Source organism: Platalea leucorodia, assembly GCF_965183815.1.
Source record: "Platalea leucorodia genome assembly, chromosome: 6".
NCBI classification, from domain to species: Eukaryota; Metazoa; Chordata; class Aves; order Pelecaniformes; family Threskiornithidae; genus Platalea; species Platalea leucorodia.
Genome location: NC_138828.1, coordinates 82,454,503 through 82,479,395, shown reverse-complemented (window position 1 = coordinate 82,479,395; position 24,893 = coordinate 82,454,503). Strand labels below are relative to the sequence as shown.

The following is a 24,893-nucleotide window of genomic DNA, read 5'->3' as shown; positions in this document are numbered from 1 at the left end:
AACTGAATGTCGAGAGCTGTTATGTAGCAGGTTCTCATCCCCGTTCTTTTTTTCCCAAAGCTCAAAAACCTGTTGTCCTTGTGCGATATTTGAGAAACGTTTAGAGTTTAAAATAAACATCTAAAATAACATTTATTTATAACCACTTGTCAGAAAGTAACTACATCATTATTTATTATATTTTAAACAAAGCACAGTTGTTCTGTTTCTTTCCTTAGAATTTCTAAGGCTTTCTTTCCCAGCAGTGTTTCTTGTTATAAAAGTGAATTAAGAGAGGCCCAAAAGTTAGTTCTGGTCATTTTGTGTGACGTTAGGGTTAAGAAAGCAGTGGGGTAAAAAAAGCATCTAATTCTCCTGGTGGACAGCAAGTTCAAGCTGAGTCAGCCGAGCACCCTTACGGCCATGCAGATCGGCCACCTCCGAGGCTGCGTTAGTAAGACCGTAGGCTTAACTTAAGGCAAAGGAGGTGATTTTTGCCCCTATATTTGGCACGTATGAAACTGCATCAGGCCTTCCAGATCCAGTTTGGGGCTTCCCAGTGCAAGGAAGGCTTTACCATACTTGAGCAGATCCGGCAGAGACCGCAAGATGATGAGGGGGCTGCAGGACGGGACAAATCGGGAGGGGCTGGCAGAGCTGGGAATTTTTCGGACTGCAAAATAAGAGGCTTTGAGGCGGGATTACATTGGTGTCTTCAGCTGCCTGGTAGGATGGGGTAGAGAACCGTCAGTGCAAAATAACGAGATGTCTCAATGTCTTGGTGCTAAAACGACGATGCAGAGTGATGGTCGCTAGCACCCAGGACCGGAGAGTGGCTGGAGCCAGGGTGACCGGGGGAGCCCTGAGGGGACAGGCCACAGGCGGCCGCGGGCTGTGAAGCCTCTTAGTCCCCCACAGGACTGCCTGGGGGAGGGTCCTGGCATCACTCCTCTTGCTTTGATTGGTCGCCCCTCTTAATTTGACTGGTATCTCTACCACTCACGGAACTGGGATGACAGAAGGTTCCAGAAGTCCAGAGGCTGCAATCTATAAATAGGGACTTCGCTCTCTCCCAGGGGCTCTCTCCACTGAATACCCCTGTTGGGAGGTCCAACACTGGATCCAGGACGGGTGATTCTCCTCTTCTTCCCTCTTTCTCTCCCCCCCCCTCTCCCTTTCACTTCTCCTAGGTTATTAAGTTGTTCAAGTTGTTAAATTGTAGTTAAGTACTGCACGGCCTACCTTGATCTACCATAAAACTGCATAGCTTAGCCACATAGCTGGAGTAGGTATAATCGTGAGAGGGCTGGCGGGTATCAAATATTTGTACTCAATATTTGTCTCTATAGAAGGTTTCTATTAAAGCTGGTGTTTGTGTACGGACCTTGAATGTTGGCTCACCTTAATCCACACCGAGAGGGTTTGCGAATCTTGGTCACCCCCCCTTCCTCCAGGTGGGACGTGACAGAGGGTGTAGAGAAAATGGAGGCTACTTTGAGGTTCCTGCTATTGGGATGAGAGGCAACTGGCACAAGCTGATTGAAGGAAAATTCTGCTTGGATATTGGGGAGAAAAAAAAAAACAAAACACACTATGAAGGTGATCAAACACTGAAAAAGGGGGCAGAGAGATTTGGAAAATCTCCAAAGATGGAGATCTCATCCTGACTGGATGAAGCCTTGAGCAACCTGGCCTGATGTCAAAGCTGACTCTGCTTTAAGGAGGCATTTAAAGCAGATAACCTCGAGAAGTCCATTCCAACCTAAATTATTCTGTGATTCTGAATTGTCATTAATAGAATATCCCAAACAAGTATTTAACTGACTTCTTAAGCCTAGAAATTAACTATAAACAAAAAGTTTTGTGGGATATGGATGAAAAATTACTGAGTGCAGTAATCAGTGGCTTTTATTCTTCATGAGGTAAAATTTGATTGTCATAAAGATCTCTTCTTATTTAGAAAAAAAGCCACAAAGATATTCCTTTTCTATGTTTTACAGTGAGGAAAGCTGGCTTGGATTAATTATACACCCTCAATGATACACACCTTATTGTTTAAAATGTAAATGGTATTTGCATGTAGCCTGTACGGAATTCCCTGAATGTATTCCTGGAGTATGACAGAACTGCTTGTGAAAATAGTGAGCTGGGTTTCATTGATCTGCAGATTGTTCATCCTCAAGGCTCAAAAAGGAGGGAAATCTTCCAGGAATACATTCTTGGTAGGTCCTTGGATCTCAGAGAAGACTGAGGTCTTCAAAAAGACAGGGTCTTCAAAAACCTCTAAGAAGAAGAATGTGATTCATGACTCACTGAGAGGTGCAGGATCTGCTGTTTGAAATTTGCTGTGTAGGTAGAGAACCTTACACCTATATCTTTAAGGAAGAGGAGGAAAAGTGAGGCATTTTTGGAAGGACTGGTTATGTTGCTATAACTTAAACATGAAAATTGCAATAGTGCTGTATGGGTGTTGCTTTGATTGAGTTTATGGGTTGAGAAAGAGCTTTGCTACGAGTCGAATGTATGTTGGCTATTGGAAATCCTCTAGTCTCTAGTAAAGACTACTTCCTGTCTTTGTTAATGGCCATTTTTATGGTCATTTGAAAAAAAAAAAAAACAAAAACAAACCACCACATGACTATTAACATGACCATTTTATGGTCATTTAAAAACACGACCAGATTTGGATAAGGAAACACTGAAAATAATCTGAAACATGCAGCTAATATTTTTTATAATTTTTTCTTCCTAATGGCGTAAATTGCTAAGATAGTTCATTTGATTCAATTTCAGTCTTGCTACTACTAAATTAAATATGCTGTGGTGAAGATGCATTTATATAGTTGATTTCTGAAAATCCCAAGTATTATCATTTGACTGAAAAGCACAGCTACATAAATATGCATAGGCCTAACTCTTAGAGAAGTCATTTCTAATTTAGATGCTTGTAAAGCTGCTCTGTTTACTGCTGTGAAACATAGACCCCAGAAGATACATGTGAGACATTATTTCACATTCTGGGTAATGCTGCATTTATTTCTGCTAAGTCATCGATTCCCAGAGCTGGAACAATATGCTATCTAGTTAAAATTCTTCTATTTGTCCTTTTTATTAAATAATGAATCTTCATAAATTTCCTGACATCCTTATGTTTATTACTATTTAACTGCTATGCATTCAGTTAAGTTATAGATTTGTCAGGGCTTGATCCTTTTTCTCTGTATAATAATGAAAGTTACGTTTTTTGTGTGTGGAGTTAATTGGAAGTTTTATTGAGAAATAAGCAGATCTTTTGTAAAAGGCTTGTCCCACTGAATTAAAGAAAACATCTTTGCTTGGAATCAGAATTTAGCCTAGAATAAGTTCATTTGAGCATGTTCTGATTCGTAATAAACAGATACAGTTTTCAACGTTAAAGGCAGATGTTGGCTATGTATCATGTCCCTAAATCCTGATTTACATTTTAATACAGTGTTCTGTTTTTTCAAATTAACTGTGTCATTTGACTTGTGCTTGTTGATTGCTCTTGGCTATTAAAGGAAATAGACTAATCATAAAGTTATCAAAATGTTGTGAAAATTAAAATGATTCATTAGCAAAAATCCGACGTGCTTTAAAATAGGTGTGATTATTAGAAAGCAGAATACTTTTAACTTTTTCATTCCTATTTCATGATTTATTGTCTTTTAAAGCTCAAATAAGAAGTGCACAGCTTACAGAGCATTTTTAGACAATATGCAATTATGAAACTTCTTTGCATGATTGCAGCAAAAGGTTACTGAATTACACGGTGGTGTTAATGTGCCTGTAAGTGGGAGCAGGCAATTATTGCTTCTCTATTTGTTACCTTGAACTACAAAAGGAGAAAAGCAAGTCAGAGTAAAATCTAGCGGTGACTCAAAACTCATAATATTGCATAAGGTTGTACACGGATAGGGGTAAATTCTATGCGTTTTATCCCTATTTGATATTGGGTAATAAGTTTGATATATAAAGTACACACATGCTTAGCAGTGATCAGAATTTAAGAATTAAAATGACTTTAATAGAAAACAGTCTTTGAAAATATTTGTTTTAGTGGAATAAAGACATTTTGCTAACCAGTAAGCTATTTGACAAATTAAAGGTGTCTTCCTGTAGTGCTGTCTTTTTAGTTAAGTAATCCAGCACTTTTTCCTGATTTAAAAACAAAACAAAAGCTTGCAAAAGCCTTTTGAAAAAGGCTTTTAAAAGATGCGCTACAGAACGGGAATCAGAGATATTTCACATTTTTGTCTAAGTGTGATTATCTAATAATGGTTTTCTTGCAGTGTTAATGACAATTTCTTCAGTTTTTTTTTTTTTTTTTTTTTCATTTAATACTGAGGTAACTAGTAGCATTTCAGCAGTGTAATCTACTAATAAAAATAATAAAAATGAAAGAATTAGTTAACAGAGAATATTCCACTTTCTCTTCAGTCATAAATAACTTGGAACTTTCATATGAATTTCCTGAATATGCAAGAAATTTTCAGAAGATTCAGGAAAGAATGATGTCAGTTTACTTGAAGATGAAATATATACATATAATATAGAGAGCTAAAGAGACACATACGCATATTGCATGCATATTACAGTTGTCTGTGTTGATTTGTTTTATACTATGGGCTTCCCAAATACATATTTGAAGCAGTTGTGCTGCTTTTGACAGTAGTGTTTTGTAACTATATGTTGTGAATTATTTTTAGATATAATTATTTTTTATTTTATTTATATATTGAGGTTTCAGGGCTACTAGATATTTCTATAATATTGATTTTTCAGGAATTTGGTAGACAATTTATTGATATGAAAGACTAGGAACACTGTGAAACCGCTGAAATAAGAGACGTTTAAGAAATCCTGAAGACCCATGCATGCTCCTAATTTTCCCACTCATATTTTGTTTTTTAGAACAAAATTATTTTAGACCCAATGACTTTCAGTGAGGCTCGCTTCAGACCATCTCTTGAAGAAAGGCTGGAGAGCATCATCAGCGGAGCAGCGCTGATGGCAGACTCCTCGTGCACGCGAGACGACCGCCGGGAGCGAATCGTAGCCGAGTGCAATGCCGTGCGGCAGGCCCTGCAGGATCTGCTCAGCGAGTATATGAATAATGTAAGTTATACGCTCTTACTGCTGGCTGCGTTTTCAGTAGATGATTAAACCTTTCTGCGGCTAATGCTATGACTTTAATAATTAACAAAAATAATGCATTTTTATACCAGGAGTAAAGGTAAAGCTATTTGAATTATTTAACTTTTTAATGGTAATGCTATTTGAATTATTTAACTTTTTAATCTATTGCAAACGTTTGACAGAAGTTTGGTACAATTAGAAGTTCACAGGAATTAATTTTGGCCTGCAAAGGAACTCTGTGCTCCCCCATAGCTTTAGCATTAAAGTTTCTTCTTATGTAATAAATAGCCAACAAGTATGCCTTTTGAGGTAAAATACTTTTTTAATGAAAACTAGGTGCAAGAAACATAAGCGGGAAATGGCCTGAGAATTATTTTCTTAATTAAAGTGAATACAGTTAATTTTCAACATGATTTCCACTGTGCAATGGGCGTTATTGTGTTTGTTTATTAGGATGTTACCTGCAGATACTCATGTGAGGTTGTCTGTTTGCTCAGTGGGTTAAACTATTGAAGGTCTTCGCTTGCTGTTGGAGCTATTAAATATTCAGTTGCTATGAAAGTAGTGAGTTTAGTACTATTACTGTTCACACAAAGAAATGCATCTGCTGTATCTTAAATACAGCCATCTGTGTAGGGTTTCAAGAGGTGTTAAATTGTTCAACATGGTGTTAACCTGTAGTGCATAACCTTTGTTCTGTGTAACTTATCCCAGAAAATTCTCTCCGCCTAATGCTGTGTGTTAATACTCATGAGTACTACCACCGTGGCCTTTGGAGGATGTGTGAAAAAGTCCTAAGCAAAATCAACAACCTTTTTCAAAATGGAAGTGTTTGCAGATATCAAACTGAGCATCCTATGCTTTGCCATTTTTTGTCTGTCTTTGGTACCAGAGTATCAGGTGGCACATTTTGATCCTATTTTGCTGGAATCATCAAAATAACATTGAAGAGATGTGCAAGGATGAACCTTTAAGGTTGTTATTTTCATTGGTACTGTTACAGTTAGTTGGTAGAGTGATACAAAGCTGTATCAATAGTGCAAACTTCGGTCCCTTAGTCGTCGCATTGTACTACTAAAAATTAATTATGACTTTTTTAAGGTATTATTCCATATAATAGAATCACCTCAAGGAATAGTTGTTTCTGATGGCGCAGAATTTAAAAGCATCTATTATTTGCTTTTTGGTTTTCATGAAGTGATAGCTGAAAGGTTCTTGAACTGTGAATGAAAGCAAAGTCTATGCTGTTTTGTTACGGGATAGAAATTATAAAGAGACCATTAAATAACAGGTGATGAGACTGTGGTGGAAGAGGACTTGCTGGATTGCTTCCTACAGAATCTTGCTTTGTAGAACCGTTGCTGTTAGGTGAAGACTTTAAAGGTCTTTCAAAAAAACTTTGAGAACTGATGGATTGTGGCTTCCTATTTTATTGTGGTGCCTCTTTTTAAGTACACAGGTTTTTGGTAACAATGCAGTTTGCCCTTGGAACAGAAACAGTCTTATTTTATTTCTGACCACATTTACAAAGGAAGGAGAGTTTTAAATGACTGTAGGCATTTATGACCACACTGAAGGTGGCTAATATAGTTTCATCGTGTTTACTTAAACACATAATGGTGTGAGCATCTGCTTTTATGGTTACCGCTGTATGTTTTTTTTAATTTGTTTTCCTCCTTTTTTCTTTTTTTTTCTTTTTTTCTGTTCTAATTAGTGTGAGCTGCACAATTCCTGTAATTTTTTATTTTCCTGCTTTATATTGGAATGTAATTAATTTAAGCTATATTTTACAGCTATTGAGTAACCATTGTAAGAACTTAATATATACTTAAGTTACATGAAGTGAAATTCTTCTGATTTAAACACATCTGGGATGGTAGATTTTGAGAACGATATTGCATTAAACATTGTCTTCCAAGCTGATCTTAGCAGATACAAGGGATGGGATTCAGTTTACAGATTAATATACCTAAATTTAGGTTCCTGTACATAGATACAAACAGGTAAACTAGGGGCCTCAATTCAGTTGTTTAAAGATAGATGCCTAGTGCCTAGTGCCATTTTAAACTACCAGTTTAAATGGTTCAGTGTTCATTTGAACAGAGGCCGCTCAATCTGCCACTCAGAGACATTTGGATCTACAATGGATCTTGTGTCGTACCTGCCAGCCCCGCTTCCATGTCACGCATGCTCTAGGGAAGAACAAATTGCCAGACTCCTACCTTTAGCAAATCATTTGAGCCTCAGTTGCTTCAGCTCCTGTTGGAATTGATGGAGATAAGATCGCTACTGGAGATCAGATCACTACTGCCAAGGGAACCTGAAAAGCCATTCAGATGACTAAGTGTTATAATCTAATACAGGATAAGCTAAATAACTCTAGACTCCTCTGACTATATTAATTAAATCCCCATTAACGAGGGTAGAAGATTAGATACCTAGCTTATAGGCAGCTCCAGTTTAGGTATCTGTCTAGAGACTGAATTTCACCCATTGTCAACCCTGTCAGAATTTGCTTTAGTATTTAACCTGTTGTTTGAAACGTGAGGATAGATTTTTTGCAAGTTCACGATAATGCTATGCATGTTCATTATGACAAAATATTGCACTTGGAAAGTTTTTTAAAATCTTGGATGAGTTTCAAAAGAGTAAAACTGAAAGGCATACACCAAACTGCATAACATGACACAGTTCTAAGTCTGATCAAGAGGTGGCTAGACTGTCAGAGCACATTAGCTTTGACGTGATTTGGTGAAGATGGACATCTTTCTTTAACATCTGCCCACATAAGCTTAAACCATTGCAATCCTGCTCTTGCTGTAAAGCCTGTGAAATTTAATAGACATTGATGCTTTGCTTTTTTTGCTATTTGATGATATCTGAAAAATGACAGATCATTTTTTGCTGATGTTTGTTGATCAAATGTGCATACCGCTTTTGATGCTTGCTATGAGATTCAGAGAACGTAGAAAAAAATAAATATTTGGATGTCATATTTAAAGGATACAGAAAATGAATTGCAGGGTATTGGCAATGCGCTGTACAGTCAATGTTAGTTCAATCCTTCTCCAGCTTAGAATTATTTCTTTTGAGTTATCTACTTCTATGATGTGGGTTCAGAGGGTGTTTCTTTTGGTATGCAACAACATTTCTATTTTTTGGTTGTTAAGTAGATTCCATATTCCCTTTTACCTGCTGGATATTTACACTGCAGAGTCTCATTATAAATTGGTTGTGGTTTATGTTCTGTCTCATATTAAATTTTCATAGAAGTTAAGTAAAATATTGAGTGCAAAAGAACCTACTCAGAATGGAGTCATCGTTCTTGAAGCTTCACTCATCTTTTGCTTTTGCACCAGTGTATGGTATTGCAGGCATGAATCGGAAACTGGAAGGTTTACAGGCAGCTGTATGAAATACAAAGTTGGCTATGTGATGCTGCATACTTTCTAGCATTTCAAATGATGAATGCTGAAGGCAATGCAAGGAGAAAAAAGGGGTTTCCAAGGTTTTGTGTGCAAGAAAAGGAAATAGCTTCCAACTGAACAATGTAGGAACTTCTGCCTTTTAAGTAGTATAAAACATATAAGAAAACCTCCTCCTCCGGCAAAACACCCCCCTGTGCCCACCTCTTTCTTAGAAAGTTCCCTGTAGAGAGGCATGCGTCTTATCTTCTGTGCTCCTGCGGGGCTTTTTAAGTACATCCATCGTATCTCCTGGTATATTCCCTGCACTTGAGATCTGTTTTGTCACTGTTGCTTTACCAGACTTCAGTGGATCAATATGCTCTGCTACATGGGAAGGGAAAATTTAACACACATAACAATGTTGTTATCCCTATTCATCTACCCAGTTTTTATGGATCCATCACAGACTGACAAGTAGATAATGATGTTCTTGCAATTGGTTATATGCCAGGCGTAAAATCTCTCTGTGTATTATCCAGAGTTTTACCAAAGTAAGTTAAAGCTGTTTTGCAATTCAGAAAACTAGACAGACAGATGCCACAGGTCATCTTATCATTTGGTGAGGCCGGGACAAGGTTGGTGAAACAAAGATTCAAGATGTGAGGCATAGAGATATGAGTTTAAAAAAAATTGCAGATACCCACTTTCAAAATGTTGGCAACAAAAGAAAGATATGAAAAGAAATTCTGTAAAGAAGAGGATAGGGCAAATTTCAATGCAGATGAGTAAAAATAATGGTGGTTTTGCAGTTGTGTTGTTTTCTGTTGCAAAGGTTTTAGGATAAGTGACGGAAATGTATTTAGAGGACTGTGAAAAGACGTGGTTGGAGAGGTCTGTTTTGGTTCCTCCTTCCTTATCCTCAGATAAATGTTGGTTTGTTCCATTTCCTACATGTCAAATAAGATTTTTTTTTTTTTTTTCCAGGCTGTCTTCACAAATATTCAGATGTTCTGGTCCCAATTCAGAGGTTATTTAAGCAATTATTGTTGTGGGAGGTTTTTGAATTATTATTGCTGCAGGAAACTTAGTCCCTAGGATCTTTACCAGTGCTATGAATAATTATGCATTTGTATAGCATATTGCATTGACTGGAGTCTCACAGTGCATAAGTCCTCTGCAAGAACTTATATGGAGATGAGATATAAACTGTTTCATTATTATTTGTGTATCTGGTAATATGTATTAGTTTCATTTGTCTTCCTGGTAACACTGTCAAAATATTTTCCCAGCATGGCATCTATTATTTCTATGCTGAACTTTAAAATCTTTTATTTCTGGGAAGCGGATGCGGGAGGAATCTCAGTCTGCTGGGTCATATGACTTTGTTTTTCCATCTCCCACAGAAAATTGATAGGTTTTTTTGCAGATTCTTATGTATGTGTGATAAATCCCATCATTTATTTCAAAACAAAATTACATTTCTAGACTTCTACAGAGAAAAACTAAATACAGCTCCACGGAAGCTCTTAATACAATTGTTTTCCATTTGTCTAAATGAACAAATAATTTAACAGATGGTTAGTTCTGATTGTGGTCTAGTTTCCTGCTGGATTACTCTCCTGGATCCTTCATGATGTGTATTGCAGGCTGTCAGGGAGCAAAAATCCTAGAATCCTGGGAGTTCCAGCTCTTAAACTCCTGGATTAGAAGTACACTGCCCAACACATATAACCCAATGCTGGGCACCCTTTCTAGCAAGCATCAGGGTGCTGCTCTGTTGATGTCTGATTAGGATACGAAAGGAAGAAAATTATATCTTTAGAAAAATATGCTTAAAAAAGGATGTTTTGAATTCCTTCTGACATCATCAGTTTCTGTGCCAAGCAGGAGAAAGACTGAATTTTGGGTTGCTGGGGCGTATCAAAGAGAAATTCAGAAAGCAGTTGACAAGTGAGTAAGCCATGACCCCTGTAATCACTTGAATACTGTCTTGGCATTAATTCAAGTCCACATTTGAAAAGGCATTTCCTATCTGGTTCAAATACAAGGTTATCTTCTTAAACCTTTGGGCTCGTTATTAAGCCAACCTTCATTCTCATGCCTGCCTTTTCCTCTCACACAGCGCTCCCGTTCCCGGCCACTCCCAGCATTTCAGAAGAGCTTGGCATTTGTTTTGATTGTAATTGGGTTTTGGGACAGGGAATATTTCTATTTATCCAAGTGGAATGAACAGTCCTTTATGAAGTCCTTGTATGACTCCTGATGATTTAACGTATAGATGTGAGGACTAGAGCACTACAGGCTAGGCTTTGTTGTTGTTGTTGTTGATATTTTACTGATATTACCATAGGAATAACGTTGCTTAGCATTTGCTCTTTGTAATCTTGTTCTCTAAAGTTACTATCCATTCCTGATGCCTGTTCACTATAACTGAGATGCTATAGGCTCTAATTCGTGTTTCCTACAGAGAAGAAAATGTCATGTCTTGAAAATGCAAAATATAAGAAGAATGAATAAGAAAACACAAGTCTACATGCAGTTTTTCCTCACAAATATATCAGTGAAAAATTTGAATAGCTCAAAGTAAAATTATGGTGCTGCAGTACATGAAAATGAAACGTCCTTAACGGACAGCTGAAATTATTGTACTTGATTGGAGAATGAAAAACATGATAGCAAATGAAAATCTATAAACTCTCAAGATACTGTCAGCTTCCATATTTAACAGCTCCATCTGAATTCATATTTAAGAGAAAAGTAATAATTCTTGTGTACGTTTCAGTTCTGGTGCTGACTTGCATAAGGTTAATCTGGGTGACAGTGAGCAGTAAATTACAGTTATGAGACAGAGAAATGTCTGTAGCTGTCCTGCGATGAGTAATCAGGGATGAGTGACAAGAGACTGAGTGCTGGGTCGTCAGGATCGACTGATTTAGGCATGACTGGCTCAGCAAGACAATTTTTCCATTGGCACCATTGTTGAGTCCCTAGCTTTCCAAATATTTCTTAGAGGACAGTGGCTTGTTTACAGCTTCCCACTATTTCAAGCTGGAGATAAGCTATTTTACTATTCCCTTTTCTCTTTTAGAGGCTATATGAGCAGTTTTGTCGTTCCTAACTTGGAAGAAAGAAGTAGAAACACAGTAGTTATTACTGGAGGAATAGGATGTGTTCCCAAGTGGGCAAATGTTTTATGATGTGTCACAGCGTTGCTTCTCAGTCAGTTTAGGTTTCTTTGCATTTATGCATCCCTCCTGAGTGCCTCGACTTGTCGTGGCTGTACATAAATCGCTGTCTAAGTATGCTACCTACAGTGTAACTTGAGCAACCTTTTAAGGAACCTTCTGACTCTTCTTTTTCGATGATAACATCAGGGCCTCGTAGGGGTTGCCCGGTATTTTTTGATCGTTTTACAGAAATGCTGCACTGCTTACAGTTGCACAAGTGAATTTTGATTTATTTATTCGTTCCTGTATTTTCTGGTTTTGCAAGTACATATTCAGTGTTTGTTTTGTTTTTCCTAGCAGATTCAGAGAACCACGCTGATGTTTTCCATTAGAAACAAATAGAAAAGCCCTGTGAGAAAGTAGGACTTTATGGCTTGGAAATGACAAATATGCTAACCATTTGTCTTGACTTCAGGTTCTGGTTGTTGTAAATTTACACAGTCCTGTGCAGTTTCACCCATTTGGACTAGTAGATTTTTAAATTTACTGAATTAATACTTATGGGAGGAAATGCTGTTTCTGAACCACAGTGCTGATAGCTTTTCCTTAGTGGTGTCTACTGGAGAACATTTTATAGATGACTCCTATATGCTCTTTGTCTTTAAAGCCAGACCTCAATATGTCATGAGGAAAGTTTTGTGTCTCTTGTTAAAATATAAATAAAGCACATGAGGTTTTTGGAATCTAAGGCTGAATTGCTGGTTTAGGTTGAGTGATGTTTCTGACAAGATATTTCCCTCCAAGTTAGGGTGGAAATTTTCTAGACTGCCAGTAAATCCAAACAAGTGCCTGCATATGAGGACTTATTTTCTCACTTTCATTTATGTCTCTATACAATTAATGAAGCCCAGTGATTGACCTGAAGGGTTGGAAAAAAAGGGTCTAAATCATGTTACATTCCCGTGCCTCGCTGCATTTTTTTTCTTATTATCACTTTATTGTTATTCCGTTGTTAAGTAAACTGCATTTTTAAGGAACTGTTTAAATCTAGACATGCTTATTACTGGAAACCATGCGTTTAGTATTTCCATAACTTGAGGAGCGAAGGTGAACTTCCCTGTAAACATTGCGACAGGCTAATGTAGGCAGACTTGTCAAATACTTTTTCCTGTCCAGACATCTTGGTCTTTGCCTTTAAAAGTACTGGATGCCTAATCAGGAAACAGTTTTTTCCACATGTAAATTCAAATGTTTCAGTCTCATAAAGAATTTAAATATATAGGATAATTCTATAAATTATATTTGCTCCTTTCTTTGCTGTTTATCTTAGTAGGAAGGAATGGCTGTTCTTTAAGTCCCAGACCTGGAAATAAAGTTATTTGCCCTTTATCACTGATTTTGTATGTTCGTATAATGCTTAGTCTTTTGGGGCCTCTGTTACTCCAACATTAAAATTGAGGTCATGTCAGTCTTAATTCATTAAAGTTTAAGTGCCTTGAAGTTTCCACATAAAAAAAAAAAAAAAAAAAAAAAACAAATCTGTAATAATATTACAATATTTGTATAATTGTAGTGTTTGACTGTTGGAAGGTGTCCATAATGTCTGTCTCTTCAGAGACACAGAATTTCTCTCAATTTCATTTCTTTCTCTTTAAAGACTATCTGAATCTCCTTAACAGGTGTACTGAATTTTTGCTATAACTGAGCAAATAATGAATTTCTTTGGTTTGCCTATTGAACTGAAAACTGAGAGAAGAATGACATGGGACAGAATGGAGTGGGCACAGCAGTCATGGGGACGATTACGTGGGATTTAATTCTGATGATTTTTTTCGTTTGTTTCTGACCAATAACCCAGACTGCTTTCCTAAAATATGTGATACTAATTTCCTACATGCCATAGTTTGGAATAAATGATTTATTAAGTGGACCCCAAGTTCATCAATACTTTGCCTCCAGAAAACTCGCCTTTTTTGACAGGTGTATTTATTATTCTTCTCTGTTCTACCTTGTATACGTATGAATGCATTCAAAATGTCTGGCTATACTTCTGATACCTTATCAGAGTATGTGCTCATTTTAAACTCAGTGTATTCAGATAAAAAAAATGTTTTGTTTTATTTTGTTTTGTTTTGTTTTTTAAAAAGGCATTGCATTTTCTTCTGGTGATTTTCATTTTTTAGCTCATTTTATTTTGCATTAATTAGTTTTGTTTTTTCTAAACTGTGTTCTTACAGAAGTAATGACTTCTGCATCAGTGCTTTTAATGTGCTGGAAAGCATTGCCTTAATGTTTGCAAGATTTAGGCTATCTGAAAATAATGTTGTTCAAGCTATTCGTTCACCTGTAGAAAAGTCCTTTATCAATCTTGTGTATATAGTGTGATTCATAACTTCTATAATTTTTCTTTGTACTGAAGTTAGCATTTATGGGTCATTAATTTGTTGTTTTTCCATGTCTGCAGGTCAATATCAGTATAAGAGAAGTTTTTCATGCATTTTATACTACACCAATAGCAATATGATTATTAGCTCTATGTATACCTGCTTTTGGTATACGGAGTGCATTTGCTTTTTGGTGTCTTACTTTCAATATTTGCACAGTCCAGATTAACATTGTTGTGCATTGTATTCTTTTGGATGCAAACCAAAATATTCCCAATACTTAAAGAGTTATTGGGAATGCATCAAAATAAAATAAGAATGAACTGACTGAAAGCAGTGAGCTTGCAGAAACCCACGTCAAAAACCTGTGTCTCCTGGAGGCTACATAACATTTTCTGTCCATTTAACATTGGATGATTTTTTGGTATGCATCATGTGTCCAAATTCTGGTAATCATGTGGAAAACCTGAAGGCAGCAATGGAAACATAAAGAGTAAATTAGCTATGCGCATTTGTTTCTCGGAGGTATTATTATTCTGCAGGTGAGCAGGGGAGGGAGAAGGTGTAAATAGGCGTGGGCTCCATAAGGGTGCAAGTGCCTATCAGCAGTGTATTCTTAAGTGCCTGTGTGCCCTTGTTTAGGAAATAAGCCTATAACTCCTCTTGAGCATTTTCAAAATCTGACGTAGCCAACTGTGTTAACATCACAATATACATTGAATCAGCTCTGAGCACTTTGTAGTAGTCTTTCTTCAACCTCGTTTCCATCAGAGGGCTGGAGCACCTCTCCTGTGAGGAAAGGCTGAGAGAGCTGGGGTTGTTCAGCCTGGAGAAGAGAAGGCTCCGGGGAGACCTTATCGTGGCCTTTCAATACTTAAAGGGGCTTGTAAGAAAGATGGGGACAGACTTTTTAATAGCGCCTGTCACGATAGGACAAGAGGTGATGGTTTTAACCTACAAGAGGGTAGATTCAGACTAGATATAAAGAAGAATTTTTTCACGATGAGGGTGGTGAAACACTGGCACAGGTTGCCCAGAGAGGCGGTCAATGCCCCATCCCTGGAAACCTTCAAGGTCAGGTTGGACGGGGCTCTGAGCAACCTGATCGAGTTGAAGATGTCCCTGCTCATGGCAGGGGGTTGGGCTAGATGGCCTTTAGAGGTCCCTTCCAACCCAAACCATGCTATGATTCATTAAAAGCTGGTAGGAAGTCACGTCAAAACAGGGGGAAGGGTAGAGGATGTGAAGTGAAATTTGTCCCGTTTAGTACAGTAGATCATAATTTTGGTAGTTAAGGATACACTTTTCCACAGGCAAAGGTCAAAACTCTTCATATTAGTAAAGTCCTTACAATATTTACACCTTGATTAGCAATCAAAACAACAAAACTAGAAAATTACATTAGTGTGTGTAAACCTCTGGTTTATGTATCCTGCATTAGTTTGCATTATTTGCTTTTTGTTTACACAAGGAGTGTTTTTACACATGAGAACAAGGCACCGTAGGTTAGTGATGGCAAAATTCAATATAGAGAATTGTCATCTGAAATGATGGTGTTGGATATCCAGAAGAGGGCATACTTGCACACTAGAAATGTTTTTGGCATCACTAAAGATCTGCATGCCGATGTGGTACAGCTGTAATCAAAGAAAATGTAATAATATAGAAAACGAAGAGGTTACCTTGTTAGTAGTTCTGGGATCTTTAGAAAAAAATAGATTGAAAAGGTTATTTGGGGAAAAATATATATATATTAATGAAATTAATATGAACTATCAAATAGAAATCAGGTGTTAATTTCTACTTGCATTTTTTAACAGATGTTTTGATTTCAATAAGGAATTTGGCAGGCGAGGGGTAAGAGCCTCTCCTGCCCTTTTGAAATTATTTCAGTTGCACGTGTATGATGCAGAGCTTAAGAACATATGCATTGTAATACAAGCTAATTAACAGTCAAATATCTGGTAATAGGAAATGAGATATATCAGTATTCAGTGTGATTTGATATCCGACCTGGGAAATTCTCTTATGACTTCCTAAATACAGTAGAACTGCAAGGACATCATGTCTTGTGACACAGTAACTTGTCTCTTTTTCCAGAATTGTGTATTAGCCAGACACTGGGAGCACATGTGGTTTATTTTTATATTTGTACTTGAAAAATGGAAGACAGAAAAAGCATCTCTACTGTAATCAGTTCCCTGAAACTTCCTTAGTGAAATAGTAGGAGGGAAGGAGGATTGTTTCATTTCTTTTAAGATGACTGAGCTAGAGGAATAAGTAATTTTCATTTTTGTTTGGATTCTTTTTGTAATTTCAAGTATTGATCCAATTTTCATAACATTTAATAGTATTTGGAAACTTTGTCAGAACGCTTCCTTTTAACAGATATTGCAACTGGTTTAAAATATTTTAGCATACATTTGTCTTCAACAGAATGGAATGAAACTTCTTGTGAAATTCATTTGTCTATAATAAATCTTTAAGCTTATCTGCTTTATAAAATAAGCTACGATGAAGTTTAGGGTAACATATCGATCACATGTTTTCACAATACATATGTTATATAGGTTTTTTTGTATGTTTGTCACATTAATTAACTGCTACCTTGACCAATTCTTTCATTTGTTTATTTAACAATTAAATAAGCAATTATTTAAAAAGAAAAAACAAAACAACACTAGGGGAGTGACAACCCAGATGGATGCATTATAATTGTAATTATGCATTAACATTGCAAAGAAATTTATACATTTCGATGTACAATCCGAGATCCTCAAAATAAAATTCTGTAGCTTTAAGTGGACAATGACTGAGCTCTTTCTGACATGATCTAAAATACCTTGGGGCATGATGTGTAGTAATGTAGTTACTATAAGGCTGTCAAATGCATTGCCAGATAGTATTTGAATCCTGGGATCAGATAAATTAGATTTTAATTGGGTTTTAAGGGTAAGCTGAATAAGTAGATAAGGTAGAATTAACCAGAGACATATTAACGTAATGAAACCTTTGGATCTCTTAAAGCTATTGCATTAAACACCGTACAATCTCTTCTTGAAAAGAGACGTCACGGTAGAGTAGAAAGAGATTGACAGTGATAGGTAAGATGAATGGTGGTATCTAGCATAATCACATAAACACATAACATAACCACATTATCTGCAGCACCGTAAACCCAAGAAACTGGAGAAAATTGCATTAGTTGTATTTTATTATAGTGTTTTGAAGGGAAAGAAAACAAATAAATAAAAAGTCCAAAACTGTTTTCCCAAGCTGGTGGGACCATTCACGCAGGGAATTTACTGAGGCTGTTGAATGGTGGGGTTTTTTGTTTCTTACAGAGCAGAAGAGAAGCTGCTGCTATGTGAAATGGCCAGAACACTTGCGGGTGTATTTCTTTTCTCTATGAACTACCTTATGATGGTTTTGCTCAGTGGAATTTTTATTTTTATTGGATGCATGAACTTTTTACTGGTAACTTCCTTTTGTCTTCTGCATAGGCACATTCACATGATTAAAATATTTAAAAAGTTACAAAATTCAAGCACTTGAACTCATTTGTTATTCCCTTATTTTATCTTTAAACACATTTTTTATCATTTAAAGCAGAACAATATGTTTAATGACTAAAGGCCTTGTAATGCAAACTTTAACATGAATAATTTATTACATAAGTAAAAACAGGGGTCTGTCGTGCGTAAGACTCCACAGTTACAGTAAGTATCCAGAAAGAGTAAGTTTTAATTTTTTAAAAATTTTCTTACATAAATAAGAAAAAAAAAAAAGGAAAGAAAAAGAGGAAGAAGAGCAAGAAAGTGAGAGGAGGAATTTTTTGTTGTTGATGTCAGTCATAAATACATTAGTTCATTACAAAATTATGTCTTATTCTTCTTACCGGGTAGGTGAGCACAAACCCTTATGCCTGATGCATAAGGGTTTGATTTCTGCATATAGGATGAGGACTATAGAGCCAGATCCCATGGATGTCAGTGAAGAGTCATTCATCGTTACACAAATGCGTAAGGGATTCACTCAGGAATATAAAATGCCTGACTTCCACTAAATAGATATCCCCAGGAAAGCCAGTAATGCTAACTCAAGATTTAAAAGTTAATTATATACATTGTTAGATTTGGGTCTTGGGTTTTATGGGAGCTGGTTCGTCGTGATGTGTTCTGCGTGGATAGCCATCACATGATTAATCCAAATGTTCAATTGGAAGCATTTTGTCAGTGTGAACTTAAACGAAAGTTATGAAATCAGATGTTTAAAAAAACAAAGCATAAAGAAGTTAATGTTTTGCAATTTCATATCATGGTTTAACTAGTGAAATACATTTTGATGCAGAAATACAGAGGCTTTTTTTTTTCTTTTTCTTTTTTTTTTTTTTTTTTTGTCAGAAGCTATTGAGGAAGCTTGTTTAAAGAAATCTGCCCATACTTTTGATGAACATAAATTTTATGTCTCTCCTCAAGCAATTATGTTCTCTCCTTTCAATGTAAATAAGTGAATAAGTGAATAAGTGAATAAATAAATAAAAGGTATGCCTGATTGTGAGTGTGTAAGAGGAGACTTACAAAGTAGATCTACGTTCAACCATTTGTATGTACCAAACAATAAAACTTGAAGGCTCATTAGCTTGGAATGACCCAACTGTGTTTTATGCATAGGGGTCATTTCTTTACTAATGAGCCACTAAGCCAGATGGCTAACCCCACAGTAGTCTAACTGCATTAGTGTGATTCAGATTTTTAGGCAAATTGCTTTTCTTTTCTTGTCTTATTTTTTTTTTTTTTTTCAAACAGGAGCTAGAGGGACAGCTTTTTCTAGAACTGTGTAAAACAAAGTATTTTGCCTTAAAAGATAAATGGCTAAGGTGACTCTGTACTTCTTAGGGGTTTACATCAATTTCTAATATTTTTGCTGGTTTGTAGTGATGAGAGTCTGTTTGATACTATCTTCTCTGGAAACTGTTTTGGGTAGAAAGTTATTTTGACTGTCTTTATCTATATTGGATTTTGTTTCAATAGATAATTAATCAATCCCATTCTTATTGCCTCATATCTGAGTGCGTATGAAAATACTTATGGGTAAAATAGAAAAGAAGAATGACTCCACACAGGTGACAGTGCAAGAATAATATATTTTTTTAATGTATGTTTTCTTATAGAATTTTTTCTTGTCTTTATGAATTTAAGATATTTCAGGTGCTCAGGATGAGGAATGGTTGCTCATTTGGGCATGGATTCATATCGCTTGAGAAACCTTTTTCAGGCATGTAAGTGAGAAACCAGGTCATTGTGGATTCCCCCAAGCCAGTTGAAAGAGATTGATGCCTTCAAAGCACACTGTATTTTAAGTAACCTGGATTATTTTCTGGGAATGCCTTTCTCTCACCATTGACTAAACCATACACAAGGCAAGTTTGGAAACGACATAAAACCCTATGTAGAGAACAGTCCTAAAGAGAAGAGCACTTCAAAGGAGGGCAGTTTATGAAGGACAACTTCAGCAAGTTGGTTTGAAAGTGTGTTTCAAACATATTGGGCCAATGAACAGCCATGGTCCTTTCAGCAATCCCACATTTGAACGAAATTTTGATGTAGCAAATTGTTAGTGTCTGTTACTGTGAATAACTTCATACGGTGATTTGCTCATATCTTACAGGAGTTTGTTGCAATGATGTTAGATAATTGTACATAGGTTCATAGCACTGAGTATTGGTCTTATCTTCAAAGAAGGTGGCTACATTTGGGGAAATAAGAACATCAAATGGCTCAGAATAAAGCTTTATCTGGCCTAGTATCTTATCTCTGATAATGGTCACGGGGGATGACTAAAGAAGAGCATAAGAACCTGACAAACATACTGTGATTGTGATTCTTCTTTGCAAAATTTATTATTTTAGCCTCCAGCAATTTATGGTTCAGGGAGTTCCTGAACCAAGGGTGATATTTATTGTTTAGAAATGAATAATCTAGGATCCTTACTTACATAGCCTGTAGAGCATTAAGATTTTAGGGGATTTACACAGGTCACCAGAATAGCTATTTTGCATCATTATGACCCTTTTGGGTTTTTTTTAACCCTTTTTCTCCCCTCTTGAGTTTTGCAAGGTACTTAGTCTAGGATGAATTAGGAAGGGGAGAAATTGAATCAGTAAGTGAAGGAGAGAGAGGAAAACTATTACATTTTGGTAGTTCTATTTGTAGATATTTTAAAACATTTTTGAACCACGTCTTGTAGACGTGATCAACTTGAACCTGCAGGCATTTCCATTTGGAATACTGAAAACTGAGCATGCTTCATCATATCTTTTAAATGTATCAAGCCTAACACATTGAGATTTGCTTGCTTAATTTCCACCTGCTACGGTTTTCCTGCTATACCTGGCTCTCACTAGCACCAGTAACTTGCAAAGCAGTGTGATTTCCTACTATGGGAAATCTGCCTAAAATTAGCTGTGAAGATACGGAGTGGGAGCTGTCAGGAACCCTGTAGCCTTACTGTGTGCTTCCTAAACAAGCCGTGTTATAAGAAGTCCTGCTAGAAGGTACAGCGTCTTCAGGGTAGCTGCGTTGTGTGATCAAAATGCAGAAGGCCAATGCATTTTCTTTGTCAGAAAATGTTATGAAATGTTTAGTAAATCTTTGCTTCAGTAAAAGGGTTCTCCTCTAAGCAGTAAAAGTCAGAATCAGGGCTAAAAATGCACAAGATAACTTTCTCCAGAGAGGAGGAGTAAAAACAGTGTCAAAACATGAGAAAAATAAATGAATTTTAGATGTAAAAGTGCAAGAAAATCTTAACACTGTTGTGATTTGCCAAGGCACATAAATCTGTCTTCAAGAACTAGGACACAGGTCATTTTCTGATGGAGATACTAATCACAGGGAAAAAGGTGTTTTTCTGTTTTATCCTGATTTGAGCTCATATTTCTGAGTTCATATTTCGCCATGTACTGACATGCGTGTATCTCACATTTTTAGCTTCTGTCTCTCTTAACCAAAGACAAATTAAATCTCTCACTGAATATTAAGTGCTAGGAAGGAAGTTATATTCAAGTCCATCGCTGCTTTTAAGGTTTGTTTGTGAAGATGAAACTTCTACTTTCTAATTGAGAATGTGACTCTGGTCTCCAAATCATACCTTAATTTGCAGTCTGGGAAATGTAAGTGGTATTTTTTTCTCTTTACTTAGTGTTGCCAGACTAACAGAATGACAATAATATAACTGTTTTTTGTCAAACCATATAATTAAATGGCTATGAAAACTAAAGAGCATTCCATTCACTGAAGAGTGGTTACACTTTTTACTGCCATGTAAGCAAAATTGTAATAACAAAATGATAGAGCATCATATGCTGTGTACATTTTTATTTGTTAATAACAAATTTAAAACGATAAATACTTTTCTTTCTGTAAAATTCTTACTGAATCTTTTGAGACTTCAGTAGCACTGTAAATGTAATCTGCAGTTCTTTACAATTATAGTTTAAATAGACCAAGTCTAAAGGGAGTCTGCCTATTTGATTTCCAAATTTGCATCACTTAAAATCCAATCAGACCAACTGTTCAGATTTTTATTAGATATGAAATACACAAATGGGTTCAAGGCCACACTATGTATAGCAAATACATACCTTGTTTTACAGCATGGATTATCTAACTTGTTACTTAGCATGTGGTTTGACCTTCAGCCCACAAAGACTGCTTACTGACTTCTTGAATTGTTACTATATTAAATCCTTCGATTTTCAGTAACTGGTGTTTTATAGGCCAGCAGATTGCATTTGATTTTGTGAATTTGCTGCAACATATTGAGTTTAACGGATTTATGCAGGAATGTAAAACAAAAATAATACAGCAGGCGCTCGGAATTTTAGAACACAAGGGCATTAGGCTTGCAGATGGCCGATACGGATAATGACGTTGAATAATTTAGTGTGGAAGGTAATCTGGTTTTGACAGAATACATTAACATTTAGCCAATGCATACAGGTGTTTGGGTAGTGATCTGCATGGTCTGATCGAAGGAGACCACAGTGACTGTGTGAAGTGCAGCATTATAATCTCACTGACTATGCCTAAAAAAGGAGGATCTGTTCAGAATGTGCTAAAATATATTTAGAAGACCCTTAGTACTGCAGTCGTTAAAATAATTTCTCACTGCGTGGTGTCATTTTTTAATTTTGATCAGGGGAGAAAAGGAAGAATGTTTATTTAATGCTTTGATATAATTGTATGTTCATTACAGGGTGAATCTAAGAAAACAAGGAGGAAGAAAACATGGCAATTAAAATACGAGGTTTTTCTCCTGTTCATGTCTATGATGTCAAAACATGGCCTCTACCTCTTCCATCCAAATTCATTCTGAGACACTCCAATCTTTTTGCCATGGCAACATCTTTAAAATGTAGTAGACACAATGTTAGTCTTGGTATTTGAGAATTAGAGAGAAACAATCAGACTAATATCCTGCGACTGGTGTTCAGATCAGCTGGCAGGAGCTCTTTGGGTTGCATTTGCTTGGCTGTACGTGCATTCCAGTAGCGAGTTGTGTCATATTTTTGCAGTTGTCCCTGACACACACAGGCAAACACACACAGAGTCACAGATCATGTCAGTTTGTTTTATTCCAGCCTGAAGTCAGTTTACCACCACTGTTACTTTTGTTAACTGATACGTCTGGAAGAGAGTGACCAATTCTCCCCAACTCTTTAATGAAATACCTTTCGCTAAAATCCATATTTATAAAAGTAACAAATACATATACAGTATTCATGATGACATTAGATAATGAGTATGTAACTTCAATGATGTACATCATCTTTGTCAAATTTTTCAGGGAAATCAATCCTGAATAATTTTTGCCTTGGTGAGAAAGAATCTGCCAGTTTGAATATTTGGGAAAAGAATAGACTAGACTAGAATATTTCAGTTGGAAGGGACCTGCAACGATCATCTAGTTCAACTGCCAGACCAGTTCAGGGCTGACCCAGTTAAAGCATGTTATTAAGGGCATTGTCCAAATGCCTCTTAAACACTGACGGGCTTGGGGCATCGACCACCTCTCTAGGAAGCCTGTCCCAGCGTTTGACCCTCCTCAAGTTAGGAAGTTAAGGAGCAAAACAGTTCATCTGTAGTAAATAGTAACCTTTTCGGTGCCCAGCTGCAGTGCTTGAGCCATGCAGCATGTCTTGCCAGCCATGTCCCTGACTGTACTGTGCGATCAGCAGCAGAGCTGAGCTAATCTAAATTTCCAGCTTTCGGCAGAAACAAGTCACGGGGAGCTTGCTGAAGGAGACATTAAGGTTTGATTTCAGATGGAGCCTTGCGTAGGCTGGATCATTTTCATGACCACTCAAGCATTGGTTGAGTCCCTGACTGATTGTCGGTATTGAACCCAAATAAGAATCTGATGAAAGAAAGAGAGGGAGCTTTCAGCAATGCATAGTATAGGGGTTAAATTGAGTTAAACTTGCTGTTTTCTGCATCTTTTGTCTCGCATATTCAAAAAGGCAATAGCTATCAGATTTTCTGAAAGAAGCTAACACTAGGTTAGCCAAATGTGAAGAATTTCTGTTGAAGAGTTGAAGTTTTTCAGTATCATATGAAATTGAAAACTAGAACATACAAGGCAAAGAAACCTTAATACACTTAGCACTCACTATTTTTATAAAATAAACCATAAGTGTTATGAATGCCAAGAGCAGCCTAACCATCATATTGATTTTATAATGTTGTTCCTGACTCTAGTATTGCAGTGCAGTGACATTTCATTACACCCATTGGAACTATGATAACTGAAGTGCAACACCAGCTGATGGAAATGAAATTAAATCTATCTTCAGTAATAAAGAAGTGATGTCCACAAAGAATAGAATACAAACCAGTTTTCTAGTTTTATAATGTTCAATTACAACAAGCTATAAATAAAAAGTAGATATTTGTTGTAGCAATACTTCTTGTATATCAGCTAACAATCAGATAACATAATTTCTCTTTGATTATCAACAAAAAGTTCCTAAAATAAATACATCTCCACACTATTTTGAAATTTGTATTCTACAAAATATTTAACAAAGTTTCTTAAATATCTTCACATTTGTGGTGACAGACATACAAAAAAACCCCAACTTTGATGCTTACACAAATACAGTATATCTGGAATTTTCAAGACCTTGAAGTACTAAACATTTAAGCAACATCAAGAATTACTTTGGATAGGAAATCCATCCTGTTTATTTCGGTCACTGAGTGATAGTAAGTGTATTTAAAATTAATAAATAAAACAAACCCCTGACCGAAAAAGAAATATACAGTCTCTAGATTTGCAGTCATAGGGTTGAAATGTTACTGCCTGCACAAATATATTTAGCTCTTAAAGCATTCATAATTCATATGTTGTCCTTGCATATATTATCTTGACTTTTTCCAGGTTCTATTTTAGTATTTGGAGGTGTCTCTAATACCCTGTTACTATATGAACAGATAGTAGGATCACGTTTTCAGATCCCCATGCACATTTTGGCTTGTATAAGAGGCTCAATAATGAGAATGGGAGAAGTATAACTTGCAAAGGGGTTTGAAGCTAGAAAGATGGGGAAGTATAAAGAAAAATAACAAATATATTTTAATTGGAGACAAAAGTCAATTAACATTAGTGAGGGCTGGAAATTTGGCACAAGAAAATTTTTGTAAAGAACATGAAGGATTTACGTCACTTGTTGAGTTGGTTAGCAATGAGGTCTTTTAAAAGGAATGCCATTTTTTCATTGTCTTGAGGATATTATTTTT

The 24,893-nt window shown here is 36.3% G+C and overlaps 1 protein-coding gene across 3 annotated transcripts in view; it reads left to right on the top strand.

Annotated features, from left to right (window-relative positions):
• The window catches only part of CTNNA2 (catenin alpha 2), a gene marked incomplete at both ends in the record, with an annotated part of 509,011 nt that overhangs the window by 140,915 nt on the left and 343,203 nt on the right, over nucleotides 1–24,893 (top strand). For all 3 annotated transcript variants that reach the window (XM_082315551.1, XM_082315553.1, XM_082315552.1), the window contains one exon: nucleotides 4,912–5,115. In XM_082315551.1, coding sequence (XP_082171677.1) covers nucleotides 4,912–5,115 — 204 coding nt within the window. The remainder of the gene's footprint in view (nucleotides 1–4,911; nucleotides 5,116–24,893) is intronic.